The sequence below is a fragment of the Mobula hypostoma genome, chromosome 13, assembly GCF_963921235.1.
Source record: "Mobula hypostoma chromosome 13, sMobHyp1.1, whole genome shotgun sequence".
Taxonomy (NCBI): domain Eukaryota; kingdom Metazoa; phylum Chordata; class Chondrichthyes; order Myliobatiformes; family Myliobatidae; genus Mobula; species Mobula hypostoma.
In genome coordinates, this window is record NC_086109.1 from 38,750,064 (window position 1) to 38,776,601 (window position 26,538).

At 40.9% G+C, this 26,538-nt stretch overlaps 1 protein-coding gene and 1 long non-coding RNA gene across 5 annotated transcripts in view; one reads left to right on the forward strand and one right to left on the reverse strand.

Annotated features, from left to right (window-relative positions):
* The window catches only part of LOC134355547 (uncharacterized), a 61,338-nt gene extending 50,986 nt beyond the window's left edge, over positions 1-10,352 (forward strand). For all 3 annotated transcript variants that reach the window (XR_010020119.1, XR_010020121.1, XR_010020120.1), the window contains exon 4: positions 9,843-10,352. This is a non-coding gene — a long non-coding RNA (uncharacterized LOC134355547). The remainder of the gene's footprint in view (positions 1-9,842) is intronic.
* Positions 1-26,538, reverse strand: part of lad1 (ladinin) — a 111,590-nt gene that overhangs the window by 40,283 nt on the left and 44,769 nt on the right. For both annotated transcript variants that reach the window (XM_063065560.1, XM_063065559.1), the window contains exons 4-6: positions 10,370-10,479; positions 4,565-4,790; positions 818-925 (exon numbers count right to left, since the gene is read on the reverse strand). In XM_063065560.1, the coding sequence (XP_062921630.1) occupies positions 818-925; positions 4,565-4,790; positions 10,370-10,479 (444 nt within the window). The remainder of the gene's footprint in view (positions 1-817; positions 926-4,564; positions 4,791-10,369; positions 10,480-26,538) is intronic.

A 26,538-nucleotide genomic window follows, 5' to 3' on the forward strand; every position in this document is an offset into this window, starting at 1 on the left:
CAGGTTCAATGTTGTCATTTAAAGTTAAGTTGGATAGATATATGGACAGGAAAGGAATGGAAGGTTATGGGCTGGGTGCAGGTCGGTGGGACTAGGTGAGAATAAGAGTTCGGCACGGACTAGAAGGGCCGAGATGGCCTGTTTCCGTGCTGTAGTTGTTATATGGTTATATGATTATTCTATTTCTGGTGTTCCCACAACCAAAGATATCACTTTAAGGACTCTTTATCTTATTATTTCATGCTCTCGTTATCTGTTGCTAAGTATTTACATTTGCATTGGCACAGTTTGTTGTTCATTGATTCTGTTTACTGTTACCATTCTATAGATTTGCTAAGTATATCCACAGAAAAAAAGAGTCTCAGGGTTGTATGTGGTGACATGTGTGTACTCTGATAGTAAACTTTACTTTGAACTCCGAACTACACTAAATTATCTCTTACTGTTAAATCATAAAAAGAACAAACATTTAATACATATTTTCCAACGCTTAGCATTACAGTGACTACTGTCTTTATTGTGCCTTATTTCCTAGTATTAGATTTATTGACCAAATGTGTACAATGCCTTAAATTTTAATTGCTTTGCTTTGTTGATATACTTCAAAAATATAAACCTTTTACAATAGGTCCTTGATCTTCTTACGTTTATTTATGGCAGATTAGATAACTATGATGATAGATTTACTCCACTCATACAAGAAATTTTTTGAGATTATGGAATCAGGGAAGCAGGACTTTAACAAAGCTGTAATCAGTAGGCATGAAATCCTAGCTGATCATATCACTATAAAAGCATCAGTGTAAATCACACTCACTCTGAATGATGCAGCTCTTGGAGAGAAACGACGGAAAGGGCTGCTGTCTGTGCTGGAACAATCAGGGATATTTTCCTTTTTCTTCTGTTGTACTCTCGATTTCTCATCCTGAAATGATATTTAACAACTATTTAAATTATCATGTTCTGTCCTGTTTATTCAATAATCATCCTATTGCAGCTAGGCACGTCCCAAGTGAAAATAATGTAATTCAATTTAGCAAGAACCAGAAGAGGCTGAACCAGCTCCGTGCTCTGTGTCAATAGTTGCCTTCCAATAAATTGTTGACTTGGATAGAAGAGAAAGAGAGTGGAAAGAAGTTGATATTTGTCACATGTAGAGTGAAACGCATCTCAACACACACACACACACAAATGGTAGAGGAACTCAACAGGCCAGGCAGCATCTATGGAAAAGACTAAACAGTCAACCAGAATCATTGACTGTTTTCTCTTTTCCACAGATGCTGCCTGACCTGCTGAGTTCCTCCAGCATTTTCTGTGCGTTGCTTTGTTTTACCAGCATCTGCAGAATTTCTTGTGTCTGTGAAATGTATTGTTTTTTTGCATCCATCAATGACAGCCTGCAAGTATCACCACTCTTCAGGCACCAGTATAGCAGGCCCACAACTCACTAGCCCTAACCATACAGCACTGTGCAAAAGCCTTGGGTACCCTGGATTTGTTATATGGTTCTGAATGCTATGACCTCCACAGAGCCCTGATCTCAATATCATTTGTTATTTTTTTTATTTATTGAGTTGCACTGCAGAATAGGCCTTTCCAGACCTTTGACCCATGTTGCCCAACAATTCCTGGTTTAATCCTAGCCTAATCACTGACAATTTACAATGACCAATTAACCTTGTAAGTCTTTGGATTGTGGAAGAAAGCTGTAGCAACAGAAGAAAACCCATGTGGTCATGGGGAGAGCAGGTAGCGGAGGAAATTGAACCCCAGTCATCTGTACTGTAAACCATTGTGCTAAGTGTGATGCTACTGTGCCACTCCATCGAGGATTTCTGGGATTACCTGGAGGGACAGAGGCATGCTAGACAGCCAAAGACTGAGGAGAACCCAAGTTCAGGACACCGGCACATCGACTGAGTTGGGAATGCTGGCGTAGACGTGAACGTAGAACAGCAAACTGGAGGAATCTTGACAAGGAGACGGGATTTACAGGGAACACACATCAAAGTTGCTGGTGAACGCAGCAGGCCAGGCAGCATCACTAGAAAGAGGTGCAGTTGACGTTAGTCCTGACGAAGGGTCTCGGCCTGAAACGTCGACTGTACCTCTTCCTAGAGATGCTGCCTGTCCTGCTGCATTCACCAGCAACTTTGATGTGTGTTGCTTGAATTTCCAGCATCTGCAGAATTCCTGTTGTTTGGGATTTACAGGGACTATCTTGAAACTAGTGCTGAACTTGGAACTAAACTTAGAACTAACAGTTCTAATTGGACAAGAGAATGAAGTATCACACGAAAATAGACCAACAAACTGGCAACCTGTGATAGTGACACCATCGTTCTTAATTCACAGTCTCTGATGAAAACCAGGTCTACTGTAATTAAGTAAACTAGCAGCAAATAGAAATCTAATGACTGAAATTAGGGCATAATCAGGGAGAAAGGAGCATTAAAGGGGAACAGCCAAATGGAACATTGACAAAGACTGCAGAAGAACTGTGGCAAGTTCTCCAAGATGCTTGGTAAAACCTACCAGGAGGTTTTCTTATAAAACTGCTTGACAATGTACTTAAGATAATTGAAGCAGCTTAAAAGACAAAGGGTAGTCACAACAAGTTGATTTGATTTAGATTTTTATTGTTTAATGCTCTTTATAGTAAATACTTTGATATTTAGAAATGTTTTATTTCTTTATTTTTGAAAGCACCTTCACTTTACAGATTTTTTTTACATGAACCTATGACTTTTGCACAGTACTGCACATCTTTGGAATATATTGGTCAAGATGGTGGCTGTGTACAACGCTCCTTCAGTTGACATCTTCGGTCAACATCTTTTATTTTTTTTTACATTTGTTTTTCATCTTGAACATGATTGTGGAACTATTGGAACCTGTAATTTGCAGGTCAAGAGGATTCCAGGTGCAGAGGCAGCATGCGCGAAACTAGTGGTGATAAGGCTGCGGGATGGGACACGAGCCGATGTTTGACTCCATTTCGCCAATTAAACCTTCTATTGTTTGCTGATTAAAGTGACGAGGGAGATTGAAAAAAAGAGAGATGAATGCCGAAGGTGAGCGTTGGCTGCCTGCTTTTTGATCGCAAGTGGTGATGGCTCTGCTGCAGGAGAGGGGAGACTGCCTTTTGATCACTGGGGGATCGCTCTGCTACCAGAGAGGGAAAGGGCTGCTGCTGTGCCTGGAGAATGTTACCCAGGTTTTCTGTGTTTTCGATCTGGGCTTGGACTGTGGACTATTTTTTCAGTCTCATAGTTTTTTATATTCTGTCTTTTTTGCCCAATCTCTCTCATTTTTTGTGTGGGGACGGGGGGGATTTGGGGGTTGATATGCCTGTTCCATTTTTGTTCAGTTTTTTGTGCAAGGAGGAGTGATTTGAGGTTTGAAGATTATGCTACTGTTCTTTTATTTCTTGGTTTTGTGGCTATCTGGAGAAGAAGAATTTCAGAGTTGTATATTCTGATAATAAATGAACCTTTGTTGTTTGTTTGTATGAAAGGAAAATGGAGCACCCAAAGGAAACATACAAAGTTTTCAGCAGAACATACAAACTTCTTACAGACAACGGCAAAAACTGAACCCCAATTAATGATCGCTGGTGGGCTGGAATGCAATTCCATTAAGCGTTATGCTAACATGTTGGCCTGAAATGTGCCACCCTGCTCCCCTGTGTCTACACAAAGTCCACTGCCATTCAGTACGGTTCTTAGTTAGTAGAGTTTGTATTTAAGAATTGACAAAATAAAATTAGTTCTGTTTCTGATGGGAGTGGAGCCTTGGGCACATGTCTAAATGAAGAAATAGATCACGTCTGGACATTGAAAAGTCAAAAACTCAAAGAGCCTGCTTTTAGAGTCAAAGGGCATGGGAAAAGGTCCTTTGGCCAAAATGGACTATGCTCTATCCAAAATGGTCCCATTTACCAGGATTTGACCCATAAACTTTGAAACCTTTCCAACCTATGCACCTGACCAAATGTCCTCCAAAAGTTGTTCCTGTACCTGCCTCCACTACTTCCTTTGGGGGCTGATTCCATATATAGCTACCACCCTTCTTGTAGATTAAAAAAAGTTGCCCCCAACCACCCCTTTAATCTTTCCCCTCACCTTAGACTTTTGGCTCCATTTCTTGATACCCAATCTTTGTGTAAAAGACTGAGTTCATTCACCATATCTATGATACTCGTGATTTTATATACCTCTAAAAAGTCTCCTACTTTCACTCTGATGAACCTTTAGTTTATTTTCATCAAGCTCTCTTCAGCTCCCTCCAGATTCTACTACTCACCTGGACATAACAGGCAATTTACAGCAGCCTATAACCTATAAAACCCTGATGTTTTAGGGATACAGGGGGAAACTTGTGGTCACTGACAAAACACAAAACCCAAGGTCAGTATTCAACACCCCATTGATGTGGACTTTTTATTCATTTCCATAGATGCCACCTGACCTCCAACATTTCGTGTGTGCTTCTCTGATGCAGCATCTGCAGAATCTCTTTGTTCGTGATTGTGCAGAAGGGTACTACTTTGTTGTCATACCTGTGGTCTTGCATTACTCTTGGTTTCTTGATTGAATGCATCTTCCTGCAATTTCGCATGTCCTTCTCCTTCTTTTCCTTTAATGTTTGCTGACTTTGTCTGAGATTTGTGGCAATCACTTTCAGCCTTTGTACTGCTACACTCTACCCGAGGGCATGCATTACTTTCCAGGCTGGGCTGCTTTTTCAGCTTTGTTGGGCTTTTTTCTCCTTTGGCCTTTCCTAAACTGTGTGTGGGCAATTGAAGAAAACATTTTAATTACAAAGCAAGAATAGCAGAGAGTAACGCTTCGTAACACTGGCTATTGCTATGCTTTTCCCCAGGAAAATCCACTCCGACACCTTGTCCATCACAGACAGGGAGAAGCTGCAGCCATTCTTAAAGTGACCACAAGATGGAGTTCCACATTGATAGTGAATGGGGAAAGGAAGCCTAAATTAAATTGGATTGAATTGACTTTATTACTTGCGTTCTTCACATACATGAGGAGTAAAAATATTTATGTTACGTCGCTGTCTAAATGTGCAATGTGTCTTTTATAGTAATTTGTAATAAATAGTATGTACAACAGGACAGTCAATATGGCATAGATATACAATTGTATCAGTGTGAATTAATCAGTCTAATGGCCTGGTGAAAGAAACTGTCCCGGAGCCTGTTGGTCCTGGCTTTTATGCTGCGGTACCATTTCCCAGATGGTAGCAGCTGGAGTAGATTGTGGTTGGGGTGACTCGGGTCCCCAGTGATCCTTTGAGCTCTTTTTAAACACCTGTCTTTGTAAATGTCCTGAATAATGGGAAGTTCACATCTTGAATTAAATACTGAATTAAAATATTTAAGATATTTTCCGAATGCGTAAGTCAAGTGGGAAAATAGAATACTGTGCTTCTTTTGAAGTATTTGATCTACTGTCAGGACAGTGGGCTAATGGTTTCCACAGGACAGTCATGATTCATTCCTCCAGACCTGTCAATACAATATATTTTCTGCACGTAATCATTCCATTTCCATGGACTTTTTCATGGACAGCAAATACTCTCTGCAGATCAGAGCATTTGTGGAATGAGGAACAGTTAATGTTTCTTGTCTTGGGCCTTCACAAGGACGGGGGGAAAGAGAGAAATGAGTTAGAAGGTGGAGAGGGAAAGTGATAGAACAAAAAGAATGTAATTGATAAGAAATGAGAGGTGGTTAAAATCAGAATAGACGTCTTTGTGAAACACGAGAAAATCTGCAGATGCTGGAAATTCAAGCAACACACACAAAATGCTGGTGGAATGCAGCAGGCCAGGCAACATATATAGGAAGAAGTACAGTTGACGTTTCGGGTCAAGACCCTTCGTCAGGACTAACTGAAAGAAGAGATAGTAAGAGATTTGAAACTGGGAGGGGGAGGGGGAGATCCGAAATGATAGGAGAAGACAGGAGGGGGAGGGATAAAGCTAAGAGCTGGAAACTTGATTGGCAAAAGGGATACGAGGCTGGAGAAGGGAGAGGATCATGGGACGGGAGGCCTAGTGAGAAAGAAAGGGGGAGTGGAGCCCAGAGGAAGATGGAGAGCAGGCAAGGAGTGATTGTGAGAGGGACAGAGAGAGAAAAAGAAAGAGAAAAAAAGAAAGGAAAAAAAAAGAAAAAAGGGGGGGAGTAAAAATAAATAAGGGATGGGTTAAGAAGGGGAGGAGGGGCATTAACAGAAGTTAGAGAGATCAATGTTCATGCCATCAGGTTGGAGGCGACCCAGACAGAATATAAGGTGTTGTTCCTCCAACCTGAGTGTGGCTTCATCTTGACAGTAGAGGAGGCCGTGGATATGGGAATGGGACGTGGAATTAAAATGTGTGGCCACTGGGAGATCCTGCTTTTTCTGGCGGATCTTTGTGAAAGGCTGTTTTTGCTAATGTTAAGACATAGCCTGAGGCTGGACAAAACAAACAGAAGAAAAAAAAGAGAAATAACGAGCTAAAATGATGGCAAGCAAAGGTTCCAAGGCAACATAAAGGAGGAGTTTTCTACAGTTCATGAATTAGTTATTCAATCCTGCAGGCTGCGATGTGCACACACAGAAAAGCTTTGTTTCCATTGTGCCTCATTGTAACAGTAAAGGTGACCATAGATGTAACCTTCATCATGAGAGTGAGATGGAATTGTCACTTCTGCAGCTTGCAGTGTGCCTCATTGTAACGGTGAAAGGGATCAGGCAGCGTGGGAGTGAGATGGTAATTACAGTGACAGGCATCCTGAACCCCAAGGCCATTCCTGCGGACTGAATACTGATGGTCCACAAAGCAATCACCCTATCTGCATTTGGTTTCTCCTCTGTAAAGGAGGACATGTTATGACGACTGAGCAGAGTACACCCTCAGCTAGAAGTGTTGCCGTGAAGGGATTAAGAATCTGCAAAACAGGTAACAAGAATGAGTCAAGGGCGGAGGGAGTACACAGAACAAATACTTTTGCTCGAATCTCTGAATCATGGGAAGGGAAGATGTAAAAGGACAGGCGTTGAATCTTATGTGATTGCATGGGAAACTGCTCTAAAAAAGGAAAATGGTATGCAGATTTTCATATAAAGAAATAAGACCAAATGGTTGTTACCAATTACTTTGGTTGTGCACTCAGTTACTGAAAACATGGATGGAATCTCACAAGTTGGGAACTGCATGTAACACCAGATTTAATTTCACTTAAACCCACAACAGCAATTTAAAAAAAAAGAAAGCTGTGCCAGTTAAGTAATTCTTTTTTTGTTGATGCTCAGTTTGGTATTAAATCAAAATGCAATGTCCAACTTGGGCCCCAAAAATGAGTGACTTACAGCTTTGTGCTGGATAAACTACAGGTTAATGGTTTTGACAGAGCAACAGTGAGGAATGTGATGCCTTAACAATTTTTAAATGATGCACAATGAAACCAAATTCTGAATTTTTTTGCTAAAATCTTGTTATCGTGCTCTCTAAATAAATAAATATATAATTTAAACCAAAGCTTTGTATTGTACCGCATTACCATACATTTTATAGACAGCAGGGTGAGGTAAGAATTTAAGGAGATAAAGTACAGAATCACAGTCCTCTACTACTAAAGTAGTGGTAAGGTCAAGAACATGAGATACAGCTGTTTTATACCAGTGACACTGTGCGTAGAAAGTGCTGTCCATTGGTAAAGGCTCAAGCCACTGTGCACAGTTCCACTGGTTGAGACAAAACTCCTTAAGGCAGTTTTAAAGATAAACACCATCAGGTGGAAAACCCTAGCGACTATTCAACATTGTACATCAATCCAACAATGTGGACTCCTGTGGAATGCTAATCTATTGATCGTTGTTACATAATTGTGTTTGAAATTCACACTGTAGGTCAAAGGTCCTGTGCTTGGTCTGTACTGACCCATATTCTGATTGCCTAGAAGGGTGTGAAGACTATGTTGTAATGACTACCTCAGGCCGTGTGTAATAAACAGGCTGTTCACAAATGTATGTCCCACCCAATCCCACCATTTAACCTGTCGTTGGTAATTTCATGTAATGACTGGGGATTTTCTGCCATTCATCTTTGGCATGCTTAGGTGTCAAAGCACCTCCTTCCTCCATTGGGGTAGATGCGATTGCAGAGAAGAAATATGGGTGTGATGCAGGTATTACTTGTGTGCTGACAGGGATGGAGAAGGGAGTGTGGGTGGAGGAGAAATAAACCATAGGGCAAGGACAGGAGAGATTGCCAGTGGTGCATGGATGTGGAGAAGCGTTCGGCAGACCATCTGGTGCTGGTTATGTGGTGGGGTTTTGGAGGTGGGGAGGATGGGGAGTAGATTTGGCATTCTCTGGCACTGGTCTGCGGTGAGGAAATGGGACAGTCCATTTGTGTTATGAGGCTATGGTGAATGGGAATGGACATGAATTAGAGATGGTGCAGCTTTGATTGCATTAGATAGGGGGGGCATTAGAGGATAGCAGCCATAATCAGGGAACAAGAGGCAGCCTTCAACTGCTTTCAATGGCAAGCTATAGGTAGTAATGGTCTTTGAAATTACCACGTCAGCAGAATAATCATTGCTTTTTGTGAAGGGTGCAGACTATTGGCCCATATATGTAGGGGAAGGGGAAGGATAGTACGGATGATTTGTAAACTGACACGACCCCTAAAACATTCTCATATGCACTCGCCAAACATACAAACTGTAGGTTAGGTTGTCTCAAATCAAAAACCCCAAAGTGAGAGCAAGGGAGGTTCCACACTGGCTACCTTGTCACTTTGCACAATCAAACATTGTCATAATTATATTTGCAGTAAGGGTGTTTGTGTATCCAAAAAACAATACCGTATAACATTGTGATAAAGGAGGATAGTTAGCTCCCTGGGGACTTTGTACTCAAAACTTATAGACTATATGTACCATCCTCTCCCAAAAATTGCGGTTAAGTGTTCAGAGTTGTCTTAAGAATTAAGATATGCTTGCATTGTAAATATGTAATTCTAAGAAATCATTTGTCTATGACCCATTATTGGAGTGAACTCAGCAACTGCAAACTTTGAAATTAGATTTATTCTCCAACTGTTATATTTGTTTTCAAAGGATTGTTTAAAAAAGATTAACTTTTATTTATCACATGTATTTCAAAACGTACAGTGAAATACTTCGCTTGTGTCAAATGAAATCGAATCAGTAAAGATTGTGCTGGGCTGTGCTTCCAGCGCTAACAGTAACATGCCCACAACTCATTGACGCTAACCGTACATCGTTGTCACGTGGGAGGAGACCCATATGGTCATTGGGAGAATGTACAAACGCCATGCAGGCAGCAGCAGGAAATGAACCTCTGTCAGACATCATTGGCAGTGTAAAGTGGTGCACTAACAGCTAAGCTACTTGTGCTATCTAGTTCTGGAAGGTCCCTCCACCAGGGTTCCTCTGAATGTCTGCTAGTACTGAATAAGGGCCATCTAGATCTAGCATTGGTCTCCATCTGTCACAACAGAGGGATCAGGGGTACTGGGGCACTGGTATTGCAGGGAATAGCAGGCATATACAGAGTCTCAACCACAATGCAGTGGGTAGGAGTGAATGTCAAGAATTATACTGTCAATGTTGTACAAAGGGGGAAAGCAGAGAGAGAAATGGAGAAGGTCTGGGGTATCAGCAGTAAGGAGTTTGGAATGTGGTTTGTTATTGGGTGGGAATGTGGGAATCTGTCTGAAGGACATTGGAGTGTTGCAATGTGGTTTGTGATTTTATAGGGCTCTTCTCTAAGGATTCAAGTATGTATTTTATTTGCTTTCAGATATCCCAACCTACATTGCATCAGTCAGGTGACGTCATCCTGGGAGGACCCATTGATGAACACTACTACAACTTCCCCTATTTGGCTGCTACTCTCTCACATCCTCCATCTCGAACACATTCCATGTTCTATTTCAAAGAAGGAATGCATGAGGAATGGCATCATCCAGTGCGCCTTTGCAGAAGAAATTGACTCGTGGGTCACAACAGGAAGTGCCCAAAACAAACCAGAAGTGTTTATAATTCTGCTTTAGTCTTGGAGAATTAAAAAAAAAACCTTCATTTTTAAAAAATAAAGCATCAAGCGATTACATTTCCAGACAACACTGATGAAACTGACTTTTATGCTTTATGTGATGTACCTGTAAACTGTTCAGGGGAGGTTTATAAGAAATGGATGAGAGTTTTCTCATTGAAGTCAAAGGATCTTATTTTTGCCATTCAGATGCAGATGATAGGAGGCCTGCAGTATAAAATTAGGAGGGAAAAAAAAGCACTGCATAATTTATATTGAAAAGGTATTCTTACCTGATAAAGGCCCGTGTAGTATGCAAAGGACTGAGAGGTGGTTGATGGCCAGTATTGTCTATATTAGAATTATTCTGCATGCTGGCTGCTCCATTGTTGGTCTCCTTTTCCTGCGCAGAAGTAAGAAATATATTGACTGACTAAAGAGAATACTGAACATTTTTAATCATCTGATAAAAGCTATTGCTACAGGAATCCATAATATCTCAATGCCCATTAAGTAAAGTTGACAAATAAACACTGGTAATGTTTTCAATGATATTGCTCTCAATTTCTGACTAGCTGATAAGGACTCCATCACGGTGGCCCAGGAAATGCCCAAATTCACTGAGTCCCTACTTCATATAGGAATCTTGCTCACCTTTGTCACGCCTTACAATCTACAAACTAAAGATGCTGACTAATAACAGGCATTGAGAACTCACAGTTTCTTGTTGATAAGCAATTCAACATCAGTGTGAACAGTTGGAAGAGAACACGCATTTAGCGATCAGTAAAAATAATGGCACGTTCACTGATCACTTTGACAGTGTTCTATATGCATAAAGTGTGACATTGGGTGGACTTGTATTATTAAAAAGACATTTCCATAACTATTCTAAAATAATAAAAACAAGAGATTCTGCAGGTGCTGGGAATCCAGAGTAACACGCACAAAGTGCTGGAGGAACTCAGCAGGTCAGGCGGCATCTATGGAAATGAATAGATGGTCAACTTTTCGGGCCAATATCCTACATCAGGTCCTTATTCCTCTCCAGAGATCCTCTCTGACTTGCTGAGTCCCTCCAGCGTTTTGAGTGTGTTATTATGCTATCTGCTATTTATCGATAAATAGGCTCCAACTTGACACACTAATAAGACATCAATTGAAATGAGAACAGCACTACAGCCTGAAGTATTGTGGACCAAGATGGATTTTCATAAAAAATGGTGTACTGGTATTAGGTTTGCTGATTGCAAAGCTCTAAACTCACATGAAGATCTTAAGCCCTATCCAATACAGATAGCTATGGCTACCCTCACGAAAGGGAGGTTATACTGTAGCCACTAACTCTTTAAAGGCTATGTCCTCCATGGTGAGTTTAGCTGCTAATACCTACTATTTGAGCGGCAGGTCCCTCCTCCCCATCCCCACAATGGAGCAGATACTTCCAGTTAACAACGTAGTTTAAACACAGTTCAATTATTTTTAGTGATGCACATTTAAATTTAGATATGATTCTTAAAATATATTTAAAACTCACAGAGGTTTTCTATCTTACAAAACATTTCCAAATTACAAACTATTTTTAAAATGCAAAGGATTTCCAAAACAGCGGTACAAGTCCTATAAACTAAAAAGACATACAGTACCAAGGAGTTGCAGATGAACGAGCGTCCATCGCAGAAATTAAAGGCAGAGGAATGGATTCCAGTCACCCAGTCTTCCTGTCAGTCTTCTGATTGCTCCTTGACCATTCCTAAGAAGCCGACTGCTTGCTCACATTTATACTGTTTTTATGCCACATGGGTGACTTCACATACATGTGAGGTTTTTAAAATACCTTTCCACACAGCTAAAAGCTTCTGGCAAGAGAGATCCCATATATCCATGGTTAATGCTGTGGATATTGACTCACTGAACTGGATTTTCGATTTCCTCATTTGCAGACCTCAGTCAGTTCGGAATGGAAAAAACATTTCCTCCACAATCTCCCTCAGCATAAGACTGTATGCTTAGCCCCCTGCCCTACTTGTTTTATAGTTATGACTGCCGGGCTAAGTGTAGCTCCAATGCCATATATAAGAGTACCGACAACACTTCTGCTGTTGGCTGAATCAAGGGGGGTGATGAATCAGCATATAGGAGGGAGATTGAAAATTTGGCTCAGTGGATCCACAACAACTTTGCACTGAAAGTCAGCAAGATCAAGGAGATGATTATTGACTTCAAGAAGAGGAAACTAGAGGTCCATGAGCCATTGCTCATGGGGGATCAGAGTGGGAGTCGACCAGCAACTTTAAAATCCTCAGTGTTATCATTTCAGTGGATCTGTCCTGGATCCACCAAGACAGTGCCATTAAGAAAGCACAGCAGCACCCTACTTTCCTAGAAATTTGTGAAGATTTGGCAATCATCTATATCAGGGGTCGGCAACCGTTTTGCTTCTGTGGGCCGGATCACATATTAATGAGCAGACGGTGGGCCAGATAAATGCCATAAGAAACTCGAAATATGGGAATTATCCATTTAAATACATCTAGTTATGTTTGGCCTTAAATTAGTCAATAACACATGCTAGAAAATCATTTGTGCTTAAGGTTGCCCACCCCTGATCTACATCTCGGAAACATCTATCAAAGTCAGGTGGAGAGTATATTGACTAGTTGCATCATGGCCTATTATGGCAACGACAATGTCCTTGTATATAAAAGCCTAAAAAAGTAATGGATATGGCCTAGTCCATCACAGGTATAGCACTCCCCACCTTTGAGCTCTGTCACAGGAAATCTACATCCATCATCACGGACCCCATCATCCAGAACATGATCTCTTCTCACTGCTGCCTATGGGAACCTCAGGACCTACACCTCCAGGTTCAGAAACAGTCTTAATCCCTCAACCATATGGCTCTTGAACCAAAAGGGATAACTCAGCTTCACTCACCCCATCACTGAACTCTTTCCACGACCCATGCACTCACTTTCAAGGTCTCGTCATTTCATGTTCTTGATATTCATTACTTATTTAGTTCTTCTTTTTATTATTTTTTTCTCTTTCTTTCTGTGTTTGCACAGTTTGTTTTATTTTGCTTTTGCACATTTTGACTGTGGTCTTTCATTGGTTTTGTTGTGTTTCTTGTATTTACTGTGATTGCCTGCAAGAAAATGAATCTCAGGGTTGTATATCATGATGCAATATTGTATGTACTTTGATAATAAATTTACTTCGTAATTTGATTTTTGAACAAATCTTCCAACATTGATAGATGATCTATTTGATGTGCAAAATGATACTATCGATTTAGTCTGCAGATCTCCTTGAACTAAATAACTTAGCCTGTGTTGTCTGATTCAATGCAGGCCAGTTAGCATAACCTCACAGTGCATCTCCTGTGCAGTCAGCCCTGTGCTCTGGGCCAGCAGTCTGTGCTCTATTGACAATGTTATTTGTTTGGAAACTTGTCCTTTAAAAGTCAGACTGCTGATTGCTTGCCAATTGCATTAAGAAATGAAGAATGGCTTGTGTTTGAAAGAAGCTGAACAAAGAATATTGGTTTGAAGTTTAACATGCTCAAAATCATCTCTTTGATCTCTAGAAGTGTCATCTGCTGTGTTAGAAGACTGATCTTGGCAAAAAGACCCCCTGGCCCTGGACAGTGAATATCTATGACAAAGGCACCTATTAAATTATTTTTCAAAGTATTTCTAAGACCTAAGTACTTTTAGCTATTCATTATTCAGAATCTAGGTATCATTGACAAAGCCAGCACATCCTTAATTGAAGGAGATGGCAAGCTGCTTTCTTGTACCACTATTACACCTTCTAATGGCGATACACCCACAGTGCTTTTGGGAAGAGGAGTATTCTGGATTTAGACTTGGTGATGAAGGAAGTTTGATGTAGTTTTAAATCAGGAGAATTATCATAAGACTGGGAGGGGAACTCATAGGTGCTATAGCTGTAAGTCTCATGCACCTACTGTGCTTATTTTTCCTGATGGTAGAGTTGAGAAATGCTGTCAGAGTGATCTACTTAGGTATTGATCTATGGGACACTTATATCAATTTGTACAGCAGTCACACTAAAAGACTGACTTGGCTGAGAGTGACCACACCATGAGCAAATTGCTGCTGAGGACAATGCCAGGTGGTTCACCCATTCTTTTCTTTCTTTTTGACAGAGTATTTATGGTACAGCTGAACATAAAAAACCACTAGGAGGAGGCTCATTATCTCCTCGAACCTGCTCCCAATTTGTTTCAGATTACCAACCCAAAAATGAACTATTTATCCCAAATCTGTCACCTATCCATTCCAACTTACAGTACATCCTCCCCAATGACACAATCTCTGATTTTAACTGAATGAGCTGCTAAGCCATTTCGGCACTCCAAACACATAAGATGCTGTTGACTTTTGAGTCATGTACAGGCCAATCTGGATGAAGGTGGCAGATTTCTTCCATAAAGGGTATTTTCCTAATACGAACATCCCTTTATTCCTTTGTATTTTTCCATAATTTTTTAATAGTACAGTTCAAAGTGACACTAAGTTATCAGCAATATTTGTCCTTCTTAGCCCACTGCCCATCAATGGTCCCAGAAGGGAGGATTATATAAACTGATCCTCCCTCTATACTTTACAGGCATTCCGAAGACAAAGAAGTGAGTGCTGATAGGATGCCCTGAGAGCATCTGACAGTTCACACATTGTCAAATGCCTCTTAATTACTTCACAATGCCACATAGGGGCAAAGATCTTTATGAAATATTCTAGTTGATTTAAATAATTTGAAAAATGTTTTAATAAAATTAGAGCATATTCAACCCTTAACAAAAAAATTTCAAAACACTAAACTAAAAGACTCAAATGCCTTTTTTCCCAGCTTGATATCCCATTCAAATGCCTCTCCTCCCTGATGCAAAGTTGGGAGCCAGATGCAAAGTGCCTCCAGACTCTTCTATTCAGCAAGTTAGTGTTCCACCATCAGGGTTATCAGTGAATCCAGCACTGGAGTTGACATCAGCCATTAACCCCTCACACGCCAAAGTCCAAGGTGTATGGAGGGGTAAAAAGCTGATGGTTGAATTGGATCAGTCAGCAAATTTCAGTCCTTGGATGTTCAATGGGAAATGATGCAACGTCAGATGGTGTAAGAGAATTTTTTATGATGGACGAGTGATAAATGTTTTCTTTGATTGACTATAGTTATACATCTCCCGAGGAAGTTAAATCGTTGAGAAGAATGGATCATTCATCAGAATGCAAAAATTCTTTCCACAGGAGAATGCATTGTGTTAAAGTATGAGGAAGGTGGTAACTGGTGTGGCAAAATATACATGAATATAGAATTTTCAGGTGCCAAAGTCCAGCAACTTGATAACAGATAATAATGATTTAACATGGTGTGGCACAGTAAATATACTGCTCCTGCACACAACTCTGTCTGGTTTTATTTATTTTCCAAACAATTTCATTGGATGTAGTGTTTAAATTGATAAGAACATTATTCTTCCACAGGACTATTTTTATACTGGCTTCAAATCACAAAAGGATTCACGCTACTTCACACTACTTGCTTTCTAGAGCTGGAAGGTTCCAAATATTTTGCACTCCCCATCTTCTCATCCCTTGGAAAGCTCAAAGAAACTGTAGGTCTTCTGCCTACATGTTGGGCAGCTAAACCAATATAGAAGTAAAATTCATTAAAGTCTTCAGTCTCAATTTTAACAGGGGTGTAGTGAGAGAGGTTGGAATCGACCAAAGAACCTGGTAACACAGGATCTCAATCTTAAAACAATTTAGTTTTATAGCTGGTGGTCTGCCAAGGTGATGATTTGCCAATGGTCTGTGTAAAAATCAACCAGAGATTGGAGGCCGTAGATGGATTGTGGTTGAGGAGAGTCCATCATAACAAGGAGGTGCAGTGAAGATTGGTGATGGTGAGGGAGAGGAGGAATAGTGAAGCTGAAGATATCAGTAAGAAGTTGGAGAGGATAGGAGTGGGTGGGTTTGTGAAAGAGATGCTATCAACTCCATATTTAGATGTACAATTGGCTGTACTGTACCAAATCACTGAGATGCCATTTAACCATGTTTTTGCATTGCCATGGAATGAAGGGTTATGGGGGATAAAAAAGCTGGTAGGTAGAGCTGAGTCCACAGTCAGACCAGCCATGATCTTATTGGAGGGTGGAGCAGGCTCAATGGACCAAATGGCCTACTTCTGTTCCTTTTTTTTTAATGTTCTTATGTTCTAGTTTCCTGACTTAACATAGAAACATAGAAAATAGGTGCAGGAGTAGGCCATTCGGCCCTTCGAGCCTGCACCGCCATTTATTATGATCATGGCTGATCATCCAACTCAGAACCCAGCCTTCCCTCCATAACCCCTGACCCCTGTAGCCACAAGGGCCATATCTAACTCCCTCTTAAACATAGCCAATTAACTGGCCTCAACAGTTTCCTGTGGCAGAGAATTCCACAGATTCACCACTCTCTGTGTGAAGAAGTTTTTCCTAATCTCGGTCCTAAAAGGCTTCCCCTCTATCCTCAAACTGTGACCCCTCGTTCTGGAACTCCCCAACATCGGGAACAATCTTCCCGCATCTAGCCTGTCCAATCCCTTTAGGATCTTATACGTTTCAATCAGATCCCCCCTCAATCTTCTAAATTCCAACGAGTACAAGCCCAGTTCATCCAGTCTTTCTTCATATGAAAGACCTGCCATCCCAGGAATCAATCTGGTGAACCTTCTTTGTACTCCCTCTATGGCAAAGATGTCTTTCCTCAGATTAGGGGACCAAAACTGCACACAATACTCCAGGTGTGGTCTCACCAAGGCCTTGTACAACTGCAGTAGTACCTCCCTGCTCCTGTACTCGAATCCTCTCGCTATAAATGCCAGCATACCGTTCGCCTTTTTCACCGCCTGCTGTACCTGCATGCCCACTTTCAATGACTTGAACAGAAAGACCATGATTTGAGCTGGACCAGGTATAAAAGAATTTGGGACAGTATTTCTGCCGGAGACATTTAGTCAAATTCTTCCATTCAGAAGCAGCTGGCTCCTGATTTCTAAAATGAATGCAAATTCTTCTCCCAATGATTCTCCCATAGAAACAATTCTGTACGCAGCAGAACAAGCCCCATCAATAAAATCCATCAACAGCTGCTGTCACACCCTCAGTTTCCTGGCTGCCAACGGTGTCAAATGCTGTCTTTTAAACACCACTCTAAGAGGAAGGAAAAAGGACACGAGAAGAGAAAAGGAAGGATACAAGCCATGGACGAGAGTTCAGGGAGAGAGAGGGAAATCTGTGCCATGTTTTTGAAATGAGATAGTAGGAATTCTGAAGAAGTCGGATAAAGGGCTGATGGCAAAAACATTTTACTTGTTTTCCAGAGATTGACAGATTACAAGCATTTGTCACTACCCATCCTCACAACCTCTGGGAAGCCCATGGAAACTGTTGCAAAGTGTTACCTGTGGTTGAAGGCAATTGGCAACCCAGTTCCCAGTAGCGGCCAGGCAGCAGCTCGAACTGCTGTGTCAATCCCAAAAGAACGCTTGTACAAACAACTGAAATTTTTGTACCATAGTTAGCTGGTTTTCACTTTCACGTTTCCTGCTTAAGCTGCAAGCCATATTTCCCAGCGTATAGGCAGAGGCAGGGACTAAACATTGCAGCATCTGTAGTGAGGACCAAGAGGGTATGATCAAGGAAAACAAAGGAGCGATCACAGGACCACTTTGCGTCAGTGGATTGGACGATATTCAGGGATTCGTCTTCGAATCGGAATGAATATGCCACCATCGTCACCCTTCATCAAGACCTATTTTGATGACTGTGCCTTCCAGCTTATTACCGACGTACCCAGATGAAAGTTGTGGATGAATCAGGAGATTCATAATCTGCCGAGGAATAGATCTGTGGCATTCAAGATCATTGATCCAGAAGTATGCAAGTCAGAAGGCTATATTAAAGAGAAAACAACTCCGATTGAGATTATAGTTGGAATCAGATACACATCAGCTCTGGCAGGGTTTGTAGGCCATTACTTCCTACAAAGCAAAACCTACAAAAAGAATGGTTATGAAGTTTTACTCCCGGATCAGCTCAATGCCTTTTATGCGTGCTTTGAAAGAGAGAATAAAACTACGCTTGTATGAATCCCTGCAGCATCTGGTGACTCTGTGATCCCTGTCACAGAGGCTGCGTCAGAACATCTCTCAAGAGGATGAACCCTCGCAAGGTGTCAGGCCCTGATGGTGTAGCTCTGAAAAGCTCTGCCAACCAATTGGCTGGAGTGTTCAAGGACACCTTCAAGCTTTCACTGCCACGTTCAGAGGTTCCCAGGGTGATAATCATACTTGTACCTGAGAAGAGCAGGGTGATCTGTCTCAATGACTCCCACTCAGTGGTACTCACACCTACTGTGATGAAGTGCTTTGAGAAGTTGGTTAGAATCAACTCCTGCCCAAGCAAGAACCTGGACACGCTGCAATCTGTCTATCACAATAGGTCGACAGTAGATACTACCTTGCTGGCTATTCACCTGTCCTAAGATCAGCTGGGCAGCAGCAATACCTGCAATATGCTAGGTTGCTGTTTATTGACTACAGCTCCATATTCAACACCTTCATACCCTCAGTCCTAATCAACAAGCTCAAAATCCTGGGCCTCTGTAACTCCCTCTGCTTGCTGTACTTGACCTTAGTGTCACCATAACAGTAGGCTTTAACTGTTGAATTGTTGTTAAAAGCTATTGCTTTAATGAATTATCAGCTATTTTGTTAACCTTTACTCTTCTTATGCATGCATCCCTTAGGAGACACCGTAACACAGTGCAAACTGAGGTTTCCACAGTTATGCAGACGACATGCCATTGTATAACTCGGGTGAGCCTTATGATGATAACACCCTGTCTTTTCTCATTTCTGGTTTGGCTGCAATAAACAAGTGGATGAGCAATAATGTCCTGAAAATAAATGAAGATAAAATTGAAATACTTTTGGTTGGTCCCAAAGACAAAAGAGATAAACTTCTTGATAAACGTGAAAATCAGAAGTAACAAGCTTGGGTGTTATCCTTGACACATATTCAAATTTTATATACCACTTAAAGAAAGTGACCAGAACAGTATTTCTAAACTTAAGAAATATTTGAAAGGTATGTCATTTCTGTCATGAAACGCTGCTGAAAAACTAATTTGCTGTTTTATGTCGAATAGATTAGATTAGGAGAATGCAGGGGGTTCTCATTGAAACCTACCGAATGTTAAAAGGACTAGATAGGGTGGATGTGAAGAGGATGTTTCCTATGGTGGGCGTATCCAGAACTAGAGGGCACAGCCTCAAAATTGAGGAGCGACCCTTTAGAACAGAGGTATGAAGGAATTGTTTTAGCCAGAGAGTAGTAAATCTGTGGAATGCTCCGCCACAGACTGCTGTGGAGGCCAAGTCCTTGCGTACGCTTAAGGCAGAAGTTGATAATTTCCTGATCGGTCATGGCGTCAAAGGATATGGTGATAAGGCAGGTGTATGGATTTGAGTGGGATCTGAGATCAGCCATGATGGAATGGCGGAGCAGACTCGATGGCCTGAATGGCCTAATTCTGCTCCTATGTCTTATGGTCTTAATACTGCTATGCACTTTTTACAGGCCTTCCAAAGCAATTTATTGACACATTCCAATGCATTCAGAACACTGCTGCTAGACTTCTAACAAAAATCAGGATGAGGGAACATATCATCCCCATCTTAACTACTCTACACTGTCTTCCTGTATCGTTTGGAATTGCACTTCAAAGTCTGGGTCTAGCATACATCACAAAATTGATTTTGTTTTATAATCCTGCTCAAACTCTCAGATCTTCTTCCACTTGTCACTGAAATTTAAACAATCAGAAGGTAATTGGCAGGTCAGCTTTTTTGAAATATGCTCTGAAACTATGGAACTCAGTACCTAAAACTATAAGGGATGTAGACTCAGTTGAGACTTTTAAATGCCAGCTCAAAACCTATTTATTTAACTTTGGTTTTAACTAATATCTTTTCTTTTTATTTTCATGTTTATCTTTATTTTTTATCTTATATTTATGTTTGCACTTTATCCCATTGTAAAACACCTAGAACTAGATCGTCTGTATGAAAAGTTCTCCATAAATAAGTTATTATTATTATTAAATATACAGGAATATACCTGAAATTAGGAAAGATACTAAATAAAAATATAAGTTTAATGATCAATAAAATCAATAACTGCTCTGGCTTTAGAAAGGGAAAAGACATTTTGTTGTATGATTATCATGAATAATGGTGCAAATTAATAAAACCACCTTTGAGATTACACTTCAGGTAATTGAAGATGTAAGGTATTCTGAACTTACACCTTTGGACTGGAACCTTAAATACAATTAACAGAGATGTAGTTACATGGTCTCAAAAATTTTATTGTGATATGCAGATTCATAGCCATATTACACAGCATTCTCTGTGGTATGGTGACACAGCCTTTGATTTCATGGTCAATTTAAATATCCAGTTTAACTGATAAAGGAAGTGATCATTCATCATTGCATACAGATTTACTTTACTTAAGATGATTTATAGCTGCAATAAACGTGAACAAATGGGGACAGCTGCAAACTACAGTTACACTACCGCCATACATCATACAGCTTGGAAATCAGCCCTTTGACCCATCGACTCTCTGTTGATCATGAAGCACTTACTTACAATAATCCCATATAATTCTCCTCAGATTCTCATCATCTCCCTCCCCCTCTCCAGATTCTACCAATCACCTACACACTGGAGGCAATTTATAGTGGCTGATTAACTGACCAACTCAGGTCACGGGACCTCTCGTATTAATTGCTAGGCACTGTGTATTTCAGCATCAGAAATGCACCACCGTGAAAGCACCTCTCTAGAAAGTGGAATCGTGATAAATAGGTTCCATGAGTCTCCATCATGGCCGTGAGCTTGAGAAAAGGGAGCGGAATTTTAGATTGGCGGCTTGAATGATAAAGAGGGGAAGCCACGTTGCTGCTGGAGAAGAAGTTTGACTGGACCCCAGGAATATGAATGGTGATGGGGAATCTGCAATGCAAGTGGGGGCATTGGACTTGGTAATTGGGGCAAATGGGTCAGACTGAGTGGAGTTTACAACTGGGAACCTGGAAAATAAGCAGACTTCAAAGTTCAAAATTCAAAGTAAATTTATTATCTAGGTAAATATAGGTCACCATACATAACATGAAGATTCATTTTCTTGCAGGCATTCACTGTAAACAGAGACATACAATAGAATAAATGAAAACTACTCAGCGACAAAGACTAACAATAACCAATGTGCAATATCTCGAGCCTGGGGCAATCATACTGTCAGATGGTGGGAGACAGGAGGCCTGAAACGGAGTATTATCACATCTGGAGGTGAGGAGTATACTTGGTTGGTAGTGGGGGTTGTCAGTGTAGCACAATGGTGTCACAGGATTGTTTATGCTGTAATCTGGAGCAGAAAATGAGTTGCCGGTGTAACTCAGCAAGTTAGGCACCCTCTGTGGAGGGAGAAGGATGCTCGACATTTCAGGTCAAGACATTCCATCGGATCGGGGGTGAATGATGTACACAGGGTGCTCCCTAGAAAAAGAAAGTAAGTGATTAACTTAAGCGGCAAGCACCCAATGCTAGCAGTTTACCAGAAAAAAAAGGTTATTCCAAAACTGCCTAATGATAGACACACCTGAGACAATATACAGGAAAATGAACTGGACAAAGATGTAGGTGGGCTGATTATTGGTGGAGATTGGTGAGGGACAGGTAGTGTTGAGGAAACAGGTAGGACGCAGAAGGACTTAGATAGATTAGGAGAATGGGCAAGTAAGTGGCAAATGAAATACAATGTTGGAAAATGCATGGTCATGCACTTTGGTAGTAGAAATAAATGTGCAAACTATTTTCTACACGGGAAGAAAATCCAGGAATCTGAGATGCAGAGGGACTTGTGAGACATTGTGCAGAACACCCTAGAGGTTAACTTGAAGGTTGAGTTGGTGGTGAGGAAGCCAAATGGCGTGTTAACAGTCATTTCAAGATGTCAAGAATACAAGAGGAAAGATGTGATGCTGAGGCTTTATAAGGCACTGGTGAGGCTTCACCTTGAGTATTGTGAACAGTTTTGGGCTCCTCATCTTAGAAAAGATGTGCTGCCATTGGAGAGGGTCCAGAGGAGGTTCACAAGTATGATTCCAGGAATGAAAGGGTTATCATACGAGGAACGTTTGATGGCTCTGGGTCTATACACGCTGGAATTCAGAAGGATGCTGGGAAATCTCATTGAAACCTTTCGAATGTTGAAAGGCCTAGACAGGGGAAAGGATGTTTCCCAGGTGGGAGAGTCAAGGACAAGAGGGCACAGCCTCAGGATAGAGGGCGCCCTTTCAAAACAGATATGTGGAGAAATTTCTTTAGCCAGAGTGGTGAATTTGTGGAATTTGTTGGCACAGGCAGCTGTGGAGGCCAGGTGACTGGGTGTATTTAAGACAGAGATTGATAGGTTCTCGATTGGACATGACATCAAAGGTTACAGGGAGAGAGCCGGGATGTGGGGTTGAGGAGGAGATTTTAAAAAATGGATCGGCCATTATTGAATGGCGGAGCAGACTCGATGGGCCAGATGGCCTAATTCTGCTCCTATGTCTTACGGTCTTCTGATTAGTAAGTTTGCAGATGACAACGAAAAAAAAGGATAGCGAGGAAGGTTATCAAAGGATTTAGCAGGATACAGATGAATTTGGACATATGGGAAGGTGAGTGGCCACTATTTGCAATCTTTGTGCTATTCTGTTGTTTTCACTTATTTCTACGAGGGGTGATTGATAATGTTACATGCTCAAGGAGATCTGGTTTTTTTTGGTGAGAATGATGTAATGGTCTTTTGGAGGTCACCTGATGAGATTTTCCTGCCGATGTGAGGTCACGTGATGACATGTGCCCCGTGACTATATAAGGGTCGACCCAGGTGACGCAGTTAGTTTTTGAGTTTGAAGATTTCCAGGTAGAACGTGTTGTGCCTCCGTTTCTGTTGCATGTTTGTTTTTGTGACGCAGTTTCATTTTTAAAACGGAGGGTGCGTTCTCTTATAAGATATATTTGGATGGGAATTTGTGGCTGGAAGTGCCAACTTACTCAATTCCGACAGTTGAAGGGAGAGTGAAGAATTCATCAAAGTGAAGGATCGAGAGAAGTTGGCATCGTTTGGCAGTTTAATAAAGAATCAACCTTATTGAATTTTCATTGGAGCAGAACCTGCATCGAGAAAACTCTTGCAAAAGGGCAATGAGTTCATGCAAAAAGGTGCTCTCTGTTTCTAAAGGAATTTAAAGTCAGCCGATTTAAACTGTTTATTTTCGGCATCGTGAATCCTGTGGACAGAACCAGCAGTAAAATTGCGTCTGTGAAGAAATCCTTCTCCAGAGAAGTCGCTCCCAATTGAATGCGTAAAACTGTTGGACTTTCAAAGTTATCGCTTTAAGAACTATATCTGACTGTATGCTTTAAGAACTGTTTTCGCATTTAACGCTTTAATAACCAGAGCCGAGTGGAGTTGGTGAACGGCTGCATATCTGTTAACTTCCAGCTAAAGTTTTCCTTTGTTCTTTTTCCCTTATCGTTTATATGTGTTTAATAAATGTTTGGTTGTTTTTATATAACCTGTCTTGAGTAATATTCATTGTTGCCGGTTAGGTAACAATAAATTTGTAGCCTAAGGTAGAAGGAGTCAATTTTAGAAAACCTAGCACATTTATTTTTCAACATAGTCCCCTCCTACATTTACACACTTAGTCCAGTGGTTGTGAGGTTAATAACTTATCAGGGGAGATTGATAAGTTTGTAGCCTAAGGTAGAAGGAGATGAATTTTTAACTTCAAACTTTGTGCATAATCACTCAAAGAGTTGAACTGTATGTAGATGTAACGAGAGCTGTATAACTCATCTCCTTCTACCTTACACCACGAACTTATCAATCACTCCTGCTGTGGTCACTTTCTGGAGGTCCAAGATCCGTATTCTCCACGACCGATGGAGTAAGTTTGTAAATGTAGGAGGGGACTATTGTGAAAAATAAGTGTGCTAGGTTTTCTAAAATTGACTCCTTCTACCTTAGGCCACAAACTTATCAATCACCCTTCGTATATTTATTGTTGTATTTTTCATTACAATATACTCTTTCTTTCTGTTAGATTCACACAGGCTAATTTTCATTGCACCCTTGTGTATATGATATTAAGCTAATTTGTATCTGCAGAAAAATGGCAGATTGAGCTTAATTCCAGACAAGCGAAGGGTGTTGCCTGTTTGAGGTCAAATGTCAGAGGAAAATATACAGTATGTGCTGGACCCTTGGGAGCATTGGCATACAGGGGGACATTGTAGTACAAGCCAACTGCTCTTTGAAAGTGCCATCACTACTAGACACGGTTGTGATATGCATGCAGCACATTTGCCTTTGTTAGTGGCATATTGAATACAAAAGTCTGAAAGTTACATTGCAGCTGTAACTGTAAATTGGTTTGGCCATATTTGGAGTACCATGTGCAGTTCTGGTTGCTGAATTACAGTAAGGATGTGGAGGAATCGAAGAGGGTGCAGAAGATGGTCACCAAGACGTAGCCTCAGTAATAAATAAAAACAAAGATTAGCAAACATGGATTGTTTTCCTTGGAGCATTGGAGGTTGAAAGTTGGTCCAGCAGAAACGTATAAAATTATGAAAGGCATGGATCTGGTAGATAGTCTCTTTCCAGTGTAAAAATGTCAAATACCAAAGGAGACAGCTTTTAAGTGAAAGGGCGACATTTAAAGGAGATTCACAAGGGAAATTTTTAATTGGCAGATGCTTATAATGTGCAGCCTGAAGAAGTGGTAGAAGCAACATTTTGAAAAACTTTATTGATACAGCATGGTAACAGGCCCTTCCAGCCTAATTGCCCAATTACACACATGACCAATTACACATGTCATCAATTACACATGTGACCAATTACACACGGGACCAATTACACACGTGACCAATTACACACGGGACCAATTAACCTCCTAACCCAAAGGTCTTTGGAATGTGGAAGGAAACTGGAGCACCCAGAGGAAACCCATGCAGTCACGGGGAGAACGTACAAACTCCTCCAGACAGTGGCAGGAACCGAACCCCAACTGGATTTCCAGGTAACTGAAATAATTTCTGCAGGATGATTAAAAGGAGAAATGTTGCACACATAGCTAACAAGAATATTCCTCTAGAGCAGGGGCTCCGAACCATTTTTATGCCATGGACCCCGACCATGAACCAAGTGGTCCATGGACCCCAAGTTGGGAAACCCTGCTCTAAAGTTCAGAGAAGAATTGTGGGACTACATTATCACGCATGTTACAAAATCTCAGTGGAAATATATGCAGTGTGATTGAGATACAATAGGTATCTCATTTGTCTGATAATCATTTTATTTCCCCTACAAGTCAATAAAGTAGTAGTTTTATCTCTGTATTATAAGAATGGATTGATTGAAATGTCTACAAATAGTTATTCTGAAGTTAGTTGATGATTTTGAGTTTAACTATGTCAGTGAATAACCAGGGATAGCATAAAAACCATGCAACTCCATTGTGCTTGTACCAGTTCTGTAATAAAGATTTCCAATTAGTCCTATTTCCTACTCTTTCATAAGAACACTTGGAATAGGAACAGTAAAATGCTACCAGGTCACTTGAGCCTAACCCACCATTCGAGAAGTTCATGGTGGATCTCATTCTCCACTATCCTGTGTTTTCCGGTTTGCCTTTCACTCCCCAACATACCCATATAAACTGGCTGCTTCAGTCTCAAATATATTCAATAACTAAACCTTAGGAATTCTAAACAAATACCCCATATTCTCAAACTCTGCCCTCTACTTCTAGATATTCCTCAAGGGACGAGCATCCTCTAAGCACCTATCCTGTGAATATCCCCAGGATCATATTGGTTTCAATCAGATTGCATCCCACTCTTCTGAACTCCGATAGAGAAGCTCAGTCCTCTCACTTCTTCCTCATAGCTCAAGCTTTCATCCCAGGGAACTTCTGAGCAAACTTTCTCTGAACTGCATCCAACGCAAGTACCTCGCTTTTTACACCAGAAGACCAAAGCTATCTGTAGGTGTGGCCTTACCAGTATTTCATACAACTGGAGCAATTATGACTCTATCACTATTCACCAGCAGATTACTTCCGAACAGTTCTGTCATGTTTAATACAATGTGCATCAGGAAATGTTCCAGTTTTCAATTTTCACATAGCTTCCGCAGGGCTTTCATGCTTTGATACTGGAATCCATTAAGTGAGAAACTCCAGAAATGCAGAAGGGCCTCAAGTGACTCATCTACATACTGTAATAAGAAATGAATAGGCTAATAAACCAG